We start from the raw sequence: 12,047 nt of genomic DNA on the forward strand, positions 1-12,047 counted from the left end.
GGCCTGTCTCTTTGCTTCAGAGCACAGATGCAGGGATGCTTTGTGAGCCTGCAGAAAGAGGCTGCTTTGGCAGTGGTAATAGGATTAAGAAAAGGACACCCAGGGACCAGCTTATGTGTTCACTTGGTCTATTGTCAGACTTCTTAAAAAATAACAGAACGCATATCAGACGTAAGACCATCTCAGACACATTTAGACGAGTTGGCTTAATTGAAAATATAACCTTTATTTTTCTATCATACAGTAAAAAAGAAAAAAAAACAACTAGAATCTGATTTATTTTATTGAAATCTAAAAAAAAACAGCTCTTACAATAATCTATAACAGTATAAAATCATTAAAAATAAATATTTGCATTTACACTCATAAAAAAGTAAATATTCAGTGCATGACCAAACAAACAAGTGTTTTGAGCAGAAAAAATAGCACAAATATTCTCTGGTTCTAGCAAGAGTCAACATTTGTCTGTTTTATTAAAGCGAAAATTGATTTAAAAAAAATGTCTCTATGTGTCCTGACTTGACTCCAGTCATGCTGTACAGTCACTTATGGGCGCATTAATCATTTAGCAAAAAGAAAGCGACACTTTTATAAATATATTCTCATATGATAATACTTGCATCCAGTGGCAGTTTGTGATATGGTCCACATGGGCAGAAGCCCAGGGCAGAATTAGAAGTGGGAGGATGGGATGGAAGAGACAAGGTTTCCTGCTTCCTACCAACTGCACCGCATTTGATTCTGTCCCAGAAACTTAGATAACTGCTTATATTTGGTTAGGGAAGTTCAGAGATAAAGGCTTCACCAAGGCCGCACAAAAATCCAAATGGCAGTTTAATTATTTGTAAAAAGTTTGCTACATGTTAAACATTTTTTAAACACATAAGATTTTGAATTTAATGTTGGATGCCTCTATTTTTACTCACATCACTGCTCATTGTTGATTAGTGCCAGTTTTCATTCTTCATATTTAACATGTTTCTCAAACATTTGGAAAAAAAAAACATTCTATATATTCATAAAATGATTCAAATTATGCAGTTTCCTTGCTGCTCCTGATCACTTTATCTTCATTTTTCCTAGACAAACACCTTTACCATTCTGTGGTTGCTTTAAGTGGCAAATTTGTTTTGGACATTTGTTTTGAAAAGGTGGCAGAATCCAAAGAAAATCAGAAGCATCCCAGTTCTGTGTAAACAAGGGGACAGCTAAGTGTGTTGCTATCCTGGTAATAAGGGTGCATCTGTAGCCCTCTGCTCTGTGGCTACATAGACATCCATGAATGGCTGCAAAAATCTTTCTCTAAATCCTTTTATTCCAATATCATTCTTAGTGTAAACACCTCAGGGTTTTGAAGAATTTCTCTTAAACATAAATTTGTGTCCAAATATTTGTTAGAAATAAAGGCAAACATAAGCACCTGTATACCCTGTTCATAGATTTGTGCTTTACTATCTATTTCTGAGACAAGGGTAACGTTTTTGTTTTATATTACCTGAATATAAACTTTTTATTCTCCTCCAGTCAACTCGGCTAAGAGCCTCTGCTTCTTCTGCTTAGATAAAAAGTTCATTTTTTCCCCCTCCGATACATGCCCAAATAACCACCCAGATCTCCTAACTTTAATCATAGACACTGATGTAATGTCCTGGTGCTGGTGCAGTTCAAGCAGCTGACGTGACAGCACCAGTGGAACGTGCAGTGGCAGCGTTCGGTCACACTCTCAGTCTGAGTCTTAAATCCACGTCCGCAGCACAGCAGCTCACACCCATCCAGACCTGGAGAGGAGCTGTTACATGTTCTCCCAGAGGTTCCCAAAGTGCCAGTTTTGCCATTGTAGGAGCAGAAGTTTGGTGATTTCTCAAAGTAGACCAAGTCCATGGATGAAGGGGGTTTGTGGGCTGGGTTTTCTGGTTCCAGATGTCTGGGTTCAGCTCGGTGAGAGGCACGGTTGCTGCCCTTGTTGGCATACACAACTCTGGATGCCCCGTCAAAGCGTTCCTTGAGAAAATCTCCCACCGTGCGGAAACTTGGCAGGCGCATCCAACAGGTCCGCACTGTGCAGGAGCCGGACATGCCGTGGCACTTACACTCCTGGCGCATCTCTGAGGAGACAATCTATTAAGAGAGGAATGAAAACAAAAATCAGAAAACTATATGATGCAAAATGTTCCCATCTAACTGAGCAGTTAATTGTTACCATTCTTCCGGCTTTGTTGTTGTGCAGGTTGGTGAGGTAACGCAGATCCCTGCCCTTCTCACTGGAGTCTGCAAACTCACGGCTGAACATCCTTCCAAAATCCACATTGTCACTGCAGCCCCCCCAGTGCCAGTCTGGGCCTCCAGGACCTCTGCGCCGATAATCACATGTACACGACTCAATAGCTCCTTCTGAGCAAGATCGAGCAACAGCATGGGTTACTCCGGCGCTGGTGATGGCAAATAAAAACGCAGTTTCTCTGCAACCTAAATAAGCAATGAAACTGTATTAAAAACTCACAGAGCATACAGATATAGATTTTACTGTTCTGGCTCAAAGTTGGAAGGTATTTAATAGCAAATGTTCACAACACATCCAGCTTAGAGCTGTCCAAATGTCCCCTGAAGGGAGAGACAAGAAAGACTCACCACGGTTGACAATTTTGCCAAAAACTGCTGAACCGTGGGTGGTTGGGCAGTTCCAGCGGCGGCTGCGGAACTGCCATTTGCACTCCTTTATGGCAGTGTGCAGCCCTGCCGCGACGGCATGTAGGATGCCAGGATTCTGCCGAATCAGCCTGCGCTGACGACGACTCAGGAGGGCCAGGCTGGGGTCCAGGACCAACTGAACACTTTTGGAATTGGTAAGGAGGTTGGATGAGGAAGCCACATTGACAATACCCCTGAGATGAGGACAAGAAGAAAATTAGACACTCAAAGCTGTCACTTCACTTATATATTTCTCCTACTGACCGTCTGAACTGGGCAGTAGCATAATTTTTTCTTAATGTAGAAAGAAAACAGTGTTATAAGAATTTGTAATTCCGTGCCAGTAATGAATGATAAACTATAATAAGTCAGCTTTGGAAACACAAACCTGTGTAGCTGTAAGTGCTCTCTTGGCTGTTTAATCATTTTCTACTAGTCCTTAAATGGCAGTATACCAATAACTTTTTCTATTGTGCACTATTTAACTTCACAGCAGTACTTTATGTAACTGTGGCAGTAAAGTGGCCCACTTAATAAAGACTGTTTTATCTTTAGATGAGATGTGGGTGAGAGATTTATAGTCCAGAGCCTGTAATTTTTTTAAAGAATTTTTTACCATCACTTTTATCATAATAAGAACAAAAGCCACAAAATCTTGTGGTAAACTCCTCAGGACACATTACCAACCCCTACTCTGAACTCCCGCATGGATGTCACAGGGATCTCGTGGGTTGTGTGGTTTCTTTGATAATACTATGTGCTATGATGATAAACAGTGACACATGTAGTCTAACACCACAAGGGAACTTTCAGGCTCTGGGTGACAATGTACGTTTTGGGGAGTGTTGCCCTAGTGGGTTAGAGTAGAGTACTTGTGCTCTGAGAAGGTTGCAAGTACCCGGTTCAATCCCCACAGCCTCCACTCTGGGTCCCTGAGCAAAGACCCTTAATCCTTGGGCGCCGCACAATGGCAGCCCACTTATCCCCAAAGAGATGGGTTAAATGCAGAGAGTGAATTTTGGGGGAGTGTTGGTCTAGTGGTTAGAGCAGTGCGCTTGTGCTCTATGAAGGTTGCAAGTACCCAGTTCAATCCCCACAGCCTGCCCTCTAGGTCCCCGAGCAAGACCCTTAACCCCCATGCTGCTCCCTGGCACTGCACAGTGGCAGCCTACTGCTCCCCAAAGGAGATGGGTTAAATGCAGAGAGTGAATTTCATTGCTTTGTATTTGACAAAGTAATGACAATAAAGTTGCATTCTCTTCTATTCTATTTTGTCTTCTTCAAGAATCATGTGGACTATTGAATAAATGTAATTTTTCTAATTATAGACTGTATCAAATAATTTACTTCTTTCTTTTAAAATCCTAGAGAAAATGCATATCTAATCATTGAGCCAAATATAATTTAGGTTTCTTTGATAAAAGAAATCAGAAAAATTAAAAGAAAAACGTGATGAATTTCTTCCATACCTGAACCATACAACTCTTAAAACTTTTACCATCTGATTCATTTTTTTTAATTATTATTGGATAACTTTATTTATATATATAATTTTTTTTTTCCAATCTTTGTGGTCCAATATGGCACCTGTGCTTCCTCAGTTTCGGGTCAGTGTTTGACCACAAAGCAGCCTCTAAAACTACCCTCTAGTGCTCGTGTTTCAGATAATTCTTGAAGTTGCATGCTTACATTCTTTGGATTTTTCCACTTTTTTTCTCACATTATTGTTATTTAATTCTACATTGCCTTCTGCCAAGCTTGACTCTTGGAGAATAATTAACGTGTCTCCTGATGAGTATAATCCTCCACCAGAAAAAACAGAAAAAACAGAAAAAAAAAAACAAATGTGCCTGCAAAGAGGATCTGTCTCAGTAATAGGGCCTGGGATAATAAATAATAATAACAATTCACTGTTTAGGCGATTTTTTCTCCCCTTTTCCAATTTTCCCCTTTCCTTTTTTTCTCTCCAGGATTTCATCTGGCATTTGAAATATTTGAAATCTCAAATCCAGTCACACCACAAAAGAATTGTCGTTAAATTGCCCACATCAACACACCCAGTTCTGTTTGCTGTCTTTTAAACAAGCAAGACAATAGGCTAAACCATGCATATCGGATTATATTTAAACATTTCTTTATATATATCAAAATAAAGAGTGGTTCCCTGAGTTGGTTTTAAGGGTCGCGGCATTGGTAAACGAATCTGCAGACAACTTCCTGATCCAAATATAGGAGCCCATCTGCTATAAAATAAATCCATAATCTAATATGTTGCATAGATGTAATACATAAATTGAAATACAAAAGTTAAAGAAACATTTTCGAAAAATCGAAAAGGAAAAGGGGGATAGAAAAGCATAATTGAAAGAGCTCTAATTAGTCGCTTCAATAAGCTGTTAATTAAATCTTAATAACGAATCATTAAATTAAAGGGGAGCAATTTGCTTCAAACTTCAGCAAAATCCCACAAATCTTATTGCGGTTCGGTTTCTCCCGTCTTTCTGCAGAAGTTGTGCAGAGTTCCAACACAAACAGATTATTTCAAGCTTCCAGTGGAGGAATGCGGTAACTTGGTTAAAAAAAAAAAAAAAAAAAAATCGTATGCAAAGTGTTAATGCAAAGCAGCTCTGGATCCAGGATGCTGCAGGCTGCTGAAACATCCGAGGGAGGGGGAGAGTTACCCCGCATCCACTCACCACCACCGGCCGCTGTTGTTCACGGCCCCCGTGCGGGAGAGCGAAGACACCAAGAGGATGCAGGCGGCTTTCACTCCCAACAGCAGAGCCAGACTCCTCATCGTGGCTTCCTTTCAAACATCCTAGATGGAAAATTCAAACTTTACATTTTCCCCCTTTTAAGGATCTTAATTGATTATCTGCTAAACTGTATTAAAGCACAAACACTCACCGTTGAGATGGTCCTAATTGACTTAAATGGATCCTGAGTGGAAGCAGGTTGTTGAATGATGTGAAGTGTCCAGGCAGGATGCTGCTGCTGTCCTCTTTACTCTGTCTCTCTCAGTGATGCTTTGCGAGACGCAATGAACGCGTGGGACAGTCCCGAAGATTTGATCCCCTCGGTGACTGATAGGCAACACATTCTTCTCTTATTGAGCGCTACGAGAGGAATAAAAAAGGGATTTGCTGCTCTCATCTCCTTCTGTTTTTTTTTTCTTTTCCTCGCTGCCTTTTCAATGGGATTGGAGGGAGGGATAGTTAATGCTCTTCATAGGGGCGCACAATGAATGAGGAAACACAACTGAGCAGAAAAGTGAAAAGAAAATTCGTTTTTTTTTTTTTGTCCACATCAGTTTTACGCGTATTACTTGTGGAATCTCATGTCCGTTCCTTGGGGAAAAGCCTGCGTCTCAGAGCGTTTCCTGGACTCTGTGCGCGCTTTTCTACCCAACGGGTGAAGAGCCCGGCTGGACGCGCTGATGTGCTGCTGCAGATGCTGAGGGTGCGTCCGCTTTGCTGCTCCACCGCTGCTATCTCTGCACAGTACAGTTACATACGGCGGAATATGAGCCATCTGAAACTGCCCTTTGAGCTGCCTACTCCCTATAACCGCATCTCCTCCTCTCTGCAATCCTTCTTCTAAAACATGCACAGGGTGAAGCTATAGTTGCACCTTTTCTTCACGAGTTATTTTTTCTGGAAGCGCCTTTTTGGGGGATAATTAAACTATATATCGTCCTATATAAATTGCGCGTAAAAGGCAACTTAATGCTGGAACAATATCACCCCCCACAGTTGTCATATTACTCATACTGCATGCTGGGCTTCTTAGATATATTTCAAATGTGGTACTGATGAAATATGGCCTCCAATCAGAAGTTTGATGCACGATGAAGCAGGGAAAGAGGGGGACGAGTAAGGATAAAAAAAGAAAGCAGCCCTAACATCTGGCTTGCAGACCTCCCTCGATGCATGAGTAGCACAGTTTAATCACAGCTTGAGCCACTTTGCGGCATCTCCATCAAACTATGACTCGGAGCGAGTCAAAATGTCCCCAAAACTCCAGATTTGGAATGAATGTTTGATTATGTGTCACATATCTGCTGATGTTAGACTGATCTGCTTCGATCCTCTTTGTCCCTTCCTCTCCAATTTTCTCCCACACCCCTGGATGACAGTAAAAGGAAGTGGATAAGTAGAGAAAAAAAAAGCTTTAATGACAGCCATTCCACGTTTATACCCCAGCTTTATATATATGAAGGTGCTCAAAGGGGTTTCCTGGAGCAGTCATGCGACACCGAGCAGATTAGAGCTTCAATCCGGATAAAGGGAGCCTTTTATATACAAATCAACTTCAAATCACTTTTTAAGCCACTTAGATATACACACCAAGGCAGAATGCTAATGCACTTTTCATTGCTGCAGCTTAGGGAATGGAGGGAGATTAGATGAATTGGTGTCACTAAGCGAACCGTGTTCGATGGGGGGTTAACTTAATTTTATGAAAGTTGTATGCACCCTTTATTGTACCAAATTTTAAAAGGCCATAGTCAGCATAAAATAACACTTGATTAAACGATTCTGTTTAAAGAAAATGTTTTTGGAAAGTCACAAATATTTTTTTTCTTATCCAGTTGCACTTCAGTTAATAATTAGGCCCATTATATGTAACTCCAACTGACAGGGGTCTGATCTGTCACTTGAAATGTTGGCATGGGCATTTATACTTTGAGCTGCTGAGGACTTGCGTTGACAGAGTTAAGTTGTTTCAAGAACAACAAGGAACAGCCGCTCTGATGGAGGTGGGAGGTGTGGGATGGAAGGAGGTGGGAGGGTGGGCGCATGACTAAAATCAGTATTGTTGGAGGGTCTCTTAGTGAGCCGCTTGCCTGCTGCTGCCTCCCTGTCGTACAGTGGAGAAGCAGAAGCTCTCCCCTCCCCCGTCTATGAAAAAAATGCCCTTTTAAGAATACATTTTCTATACTTTTTTCTTTGTCCGTGATTAAAAAAGGATGTTCCCATTTTGCAACATTGAAATAAATACATATATAATTTTATTTTATTCCAGGTGTGCCAAAGGGTCTTGCTTCTTCTAAGCTTTAGACCTTTGCGCTTGGCGCGTCCGCGCGTAAAAGTTTGGACACACGGCTTTTACGCCCTCGGGAATAAACGCTATCTTGAACAATAATGCAATCATATTGGCTTATATTTCGCAAACAGTCGCCTGTAGAGGCATCCACTCCCCTCCCCTTACCCCCTCTCTCTCCCCCTCCTCCAGTTTACTCTCGCCCCCGAGCTCGTCTCCTCTCCGTCTTCACTACTCGCTCGTTTGGTGCTGCATTGATAAAACTCCACGCATTTTTTGACCACCTTTTTTTTTTGTGATATTCTTATTTAATTTTACGGAGTGTTTACTTCCAAAGTTTTAATGTCCCGTCGCGACAGGCGCTTAACAAAATGGAGATATCAAACAAACTCCGTTGGGATCAATTCCTGATTGTGGCAACAGCACTTATGTCACCCGCGTTAACGTAAGTGCACTTGAGAGCGCCAGGAGGGGATGCGTTAGATGGGGAATTTTGAGGGGTGCTTGTACGTTTAATTAATGATATGAGTCAAATTGTGGTTATATATTTTACAGGATTATATTAGAGTAACATAAATCACTGTTTGTCAATTTTGTTTGTAAGTCTGAAATATGAATTTCATTTATCCTTTTTGTCTTCAATCTAGCTTTGATTTTTGCTTTTAACTTTTTATTTATTTATCTAGAATTAGATTTCTGTTGCAACTGTCACTGATCATCTAACGCAACTGCAAATAAAACTTGTGTTTCCAACATAGTTCATGTAACACATCCCTTAAAAGCATTTCACTTTGTAGAACAGCTCTTTAAAAACTTTTTTCCTTTTTTTTAACTGAGGTATTCAAATCTCTCTCCCACTGACACATTCTCTGGATTTGTTTGATGAACCCCTAACCAGCTCTGATGACAAATCCCTACAAACTCCTCTCTTCTCTGCAGGGTGCTATGTAATGATATCCTCAGCCTGAAGGTGGCAGGAGATCCAGTTTTAACCCCTCACTCTGTGTGCCTGAGGCTGGTAGGCCTCAGTAAACGTCAGATGCGGATGTGTATGCGTAGTCCCGATGTGACAGCATCCGCCCTGCAGGGCATCCAGGTGGCCATCCATGAGTGCCAGCACCAGCTGCGGGACCAGCGCTGGAATTGCTCTTCCCTTGAAAGCTTCGGGAAGCTGCCCCACCACAGCACCATCCTCAGTAGGGGTGAGGAGTTTAAGAGAACTTAAACAATACTCAGTAACTCACCAAGAATGTTAGGTTCTTTGGAACAGGTTAATGAAACTTTTAGAGTGACACTGTTCACCATTTTCATGTCTGTGTGTGTGTGTTCACTGGGCCCCCAGGTTTTCGCGAGAGTGCTTTCTCCTTGGCCCTGCTGGCAGCGGGTGTGGCTCACTCTGTGGCCTCGGCCTGCAGCATGGGCAAGCTGCGGGGGTGCAGCTGTGAGGCCAAACGTCGCCAGGACGATGACAAGATCCGACTGAAACTCACACAGCTGCAGCTGCAGACCCTGCAGAAGGGCGGGGTAGGCATCGGCATGACCAAATCATTACCCTCTGATCTAAATGGGCACCATGGGAACCTACCAGCCAACCTACACTCTGCCCACACGTCTGCACTCCTCAAGCCTTTATCAGACGACTTAAGCTCTATGCAGGACACCTGGATGTGGGGGGGCTGCAGTCATGACATGCGGTTTGGGGATCGGTTTTCAAGAGACTGGCTTGATTCCCGTGGTTCTCCAAGGGACATCTATGCTCGCATGAGGATACATAACAACCGTGTAGGACGGCAGGTGAGTGATGTGCTCCTTTATACAATCTAATATATAGTTCCAAGAGTTAGACCCAATAACTTTTTTCACACTTTGCCCCTTTACAAACCTTCATTTATGTGTTAGGGATCTATGTGACAGATGAACACAAAGAAGTGAATAAATAGTGGACGGATAGATATTGATAGTTTTTCACAAATAGGAATCATAAAACAATACTTTATCTGTACCTAACCACTGTCAATTAGACATCCTAAGGTCCAATAAAAAACAAAACTTACTGGATTTAGAAGCCAACTGAATTTCAAGAAAGGAAACCTCTGGTGTTCTCTGACAGCAATTTGTGCACAGTGACCATAAATTCATACAGTGCACAGGTCAGGAATAATATTGCTAAATGTTTAAAGCAGGGTTTGGATAAATACTGTAGCACTGTTTGATAAACTATTGGCCCTAATAAATGACGAACAAGAACAAAGTAATCATGAAAAACAACAGCCATAAAAGGTCTTATTGAAATTTTGCTACAAGCCATGCTGATCAGTCTGCAAACACAGGAGGTACAATGAGGTACAAGGAGGTACAACGAGGTCAGGTGAGAACAAAACTGAAATCTCTGGTTAAAACAACAGTACAATTATCCTAAGAAACACCACAATGTCCTATAGGGATGCTTGTGTTTAGCAGACACAAAGAACTTGGTTAGTTAGTTGATCAGAAGATGGTTAAACTGAATACTAGGGGGAAAAAACTGTTAGAGGGCTAAAAAGAGTTGAGATTGGGACAGAGGTTCATCTTCCAAGAGAATAATGACCCTAAACATACAGCCAGAGTTACGATGGAATGGTTTGGGTCAGAGGGCTTCAGCCTTGGTACTCACGTCCACTGTCCAACAGGTTTTAGGTACTCCCTTACCTCCACACACCTGACTTATTTACAAAGGAGAGATTAAGAGACCTCTCCTGCCCTTAGAGCAGGGGTTTCAAACTGGTTCCAGAAAGGGCCGTGAGGCTGCAGGTTTTCTTTCCAACCAAGCAATCGCACACCAGACTCCTGTCATCTCATCAAGTGAGTCCAATCTGAACATGATGACTTGATGAGATGAAAGAAGTCTGGTGTGCTATTGTTTGGTTGGAAAGAGAACCTGCAGCCACACGGCCCCTTCTGGAACCAATTTGACACCTCTGCCTTAGAGGCTGCTGAGAAGGAAATGCAATCATTTGCTTCAGGTGTTCTGAAGCAGAGACACATGCTGATGGTGGGCCTTGCGGACCAGGGTTAAAGACTTCTGGTTTAGGGCAAAGCAAGTATCCATGGTATAGAATGGTAAAAGTTGAAGTTCAGACCTAAACCCAGTTGAGCGTTAAAAATCTATGCCAACCAACTACCAAATAGGACCATAATTAAAGTATGTACCTCTAAAAAAGCTGGTAGAGAATTACCCTAACTAGACTTTGAGATTTGATTGAGTAAAAAGTAAAAGGAACAACAAAATCTAGGATTGTTCAGTTTAATTTAATTGTAATAATGCCACATCTTGATTTTCTTCCCCTTGATAAATGTGCACTATTCTGTGCTGCCTTTCATATTCCAATAAAATATATGTTAAACTTAGAAAATGTAATTTGGTAGAGTATGGCATAAACATGGTACCTGCTGCAGTTTATTTGACCTAAATTCTGGACCTTTCTTTCCACAGATAGTGACTGACAACATGACCAGAAAGTGCAAATGTCATGGCACATCAGGGAGCTGTCAGTTCAAGACCTGCTGGTACGTTTCCCCAGAGTTCCGTGCTGTCGGATCTCTTCTCAAGGAAAAGTTCTTGTCAGCCATCTTCGTCAACTCCCAGAACAAAAACAATGGCGTCTTTAACCCCCGAACAGAGAACAGTCCCCACAGAAGCACTGGGGGATTCAGCGGAGGGCGCCGTCGAAGCATGTCCAGGGAACTGGTGTATTTTGAGAAGTCACCTGATTTCTGCGAGCGTGATGCATCGATAGATTCCCCGGGTACGCAGGGACGCATCTGCAACAAAACTAGCTACAGCACCGACAGCTGCAGTTCGCTGTGCTGCGGCCGCGGGCACAACATCCTGAGGCAGACTCGCAGTGAGCGTTGCAATTGTCGGTTTCACTGGTGCTGCTATGTGCTGTGCGAGGAGTGTCGCCTTACAGAGTGGGTCAATGTGTGCAAGTAGATCCAGCTTTTGTTTGGCTCTATCTGCAACTGTTCCAGAGAATCTGTTTATCCTGCTCACTTTGTGTTTTTTTTTTTTTTTTATGCTGTCATCTGGGATCTATTTTCTCTGCGTAGCCGCTGTTATTCCTAAAATGCCAAGTCAGAGATTGAAGAGGTGACTCATGTCATTTGTGTTACCACGGCCTGTTTAGACGCTGCCCTCTCAGCCATGAGGAAGGCCCGCACTCAAGTGGAGAAATAGCAGAGGAGTGTTAATGTTTCAGCCTTTGCTTTCTTAATCATCTTGTTGTACAGTAGCTGTGTATTTTATGATGTTGTTGTAAATTTGTACATTTATGTTG

General features: G+C 42.2%; 2 protein-coding genes across 2 annotated transcripts; one reads left to right on the forward strand and one right to left on the reverse strand.

The window, feature by feature from the left end:
- Positions 1–1,581: 1,581 nt before the first annotated feature.
- wnt1 (wingless-type MMTV integration site family, member 1) lies at positions 1,582–6,449 on the reverse strand. Its single transcript, XM_038287429.1, has 5 exons — positions 5,596–6,449; positions 5,385–5,506; positions 2,629–2,882; positions 2,201–2,466; positions 1,582–2,118 (listed from the first exon to the last, which is right to left on the reverse strand). Exons 2-5 carry the CDS (start codon positions 5,483–5,485, stop codon positions 1,627–1,629), a joined length of 1,113 nt encoding a protein of 370 aa, XP_038143357.1. The 5' UTR covers positions 5,486–5,506; positions 5,596–6,449; the 3' UTR covers positions 1,582–1,626.
- A 1,482-nt stretch (positions 6,450–7,931) lies between these two features.
- On the forward strand, positions 7,932–12,047 carry wnt10b (wingless-type MMTV integration site family, member 10b). Its single transcript, XM_038287428.1, has 4 exons — positions 7,932–8,176; positions 8,671–8,933; positions 9,074–9,525; positions 11,204–12,047. Exons 1-4 carry the CDS (start codon positions 8,103–8,105, stop codon positions 11,702–11,704), a joined length of 1,290 nt encoding a protein of 429 aa, XP_038143356.1. The 5' UTR covers positions 7,932–8,102; the 3' UTR covers positions 11,705–12,047.

This window comes from Cyprinodon tularosa, unplaced genomic scaffold, assembly GCF_016077235.1.
Source record: "Cyprinodon tularosa strain WSP-4 unplaced genomic scaffold, ASM1607723v1 ctg239, whole genome shotgun sequence".
NCBI lineage: Eukaryota > Metazoa > Chordata > Actinopteri > Cyprinodontiformes > Cyprinodontidae > Cyprinodon > Cyprinodon tularosa.

What these genes read in the sequence shown, in the direction of transcription:
- wnt1 (XM_038287429.1), bottom strand. Translation starts at nt 5,485, where the DNA reads ATGAGGAGTCTGGCTCTGCTGTTGGGAGTGAAAGCCGCCTGCATCCTC. An exon ending in TGGCAAAATTGTCAACCGTG is followed by an intron (nt 2,467 to 2,628) that starts GTGAGTCTTTCT and finishes TTGCTTATTTAG; the next exon opens with GTTGCAGAGAAACTGCGTTT. An exon ending in ACAACAAAGCCGGAAGAATG is followed by an intron (nt 2,119 to 2,200) that starts GTAACAATTAAC and finishes CTCTCTTAATAG; the next exon opens with ATTGTCTCCTCAGAGATGCG.
- wnt10b (XM_038287428.1), top strand. Translation starts at nt 8,103, where the DNA reads ATGGAGATATCAAACAAACTCCGTTGGGATCAATTCCTGATTGTGGCA. An exon ending in CTTATGTCACCCGCGTTAAC is followed by an intron (nt 8,177 to 8,670) that starts GTAAGTGCACTT and finishes TCTTCTCTGCAG; the next exon opens with GGTGCTATGTAATGATATCC. An exon ending in CAGCACCATCCTCAGTAGGG is followed by an intron (nt 8,934 to 9,073) that starts GTGAGGAGTTTA and finishes CTGGGCCCCCAG; the next exon opens with GTTTTCGCGAGAGTGCTTTC.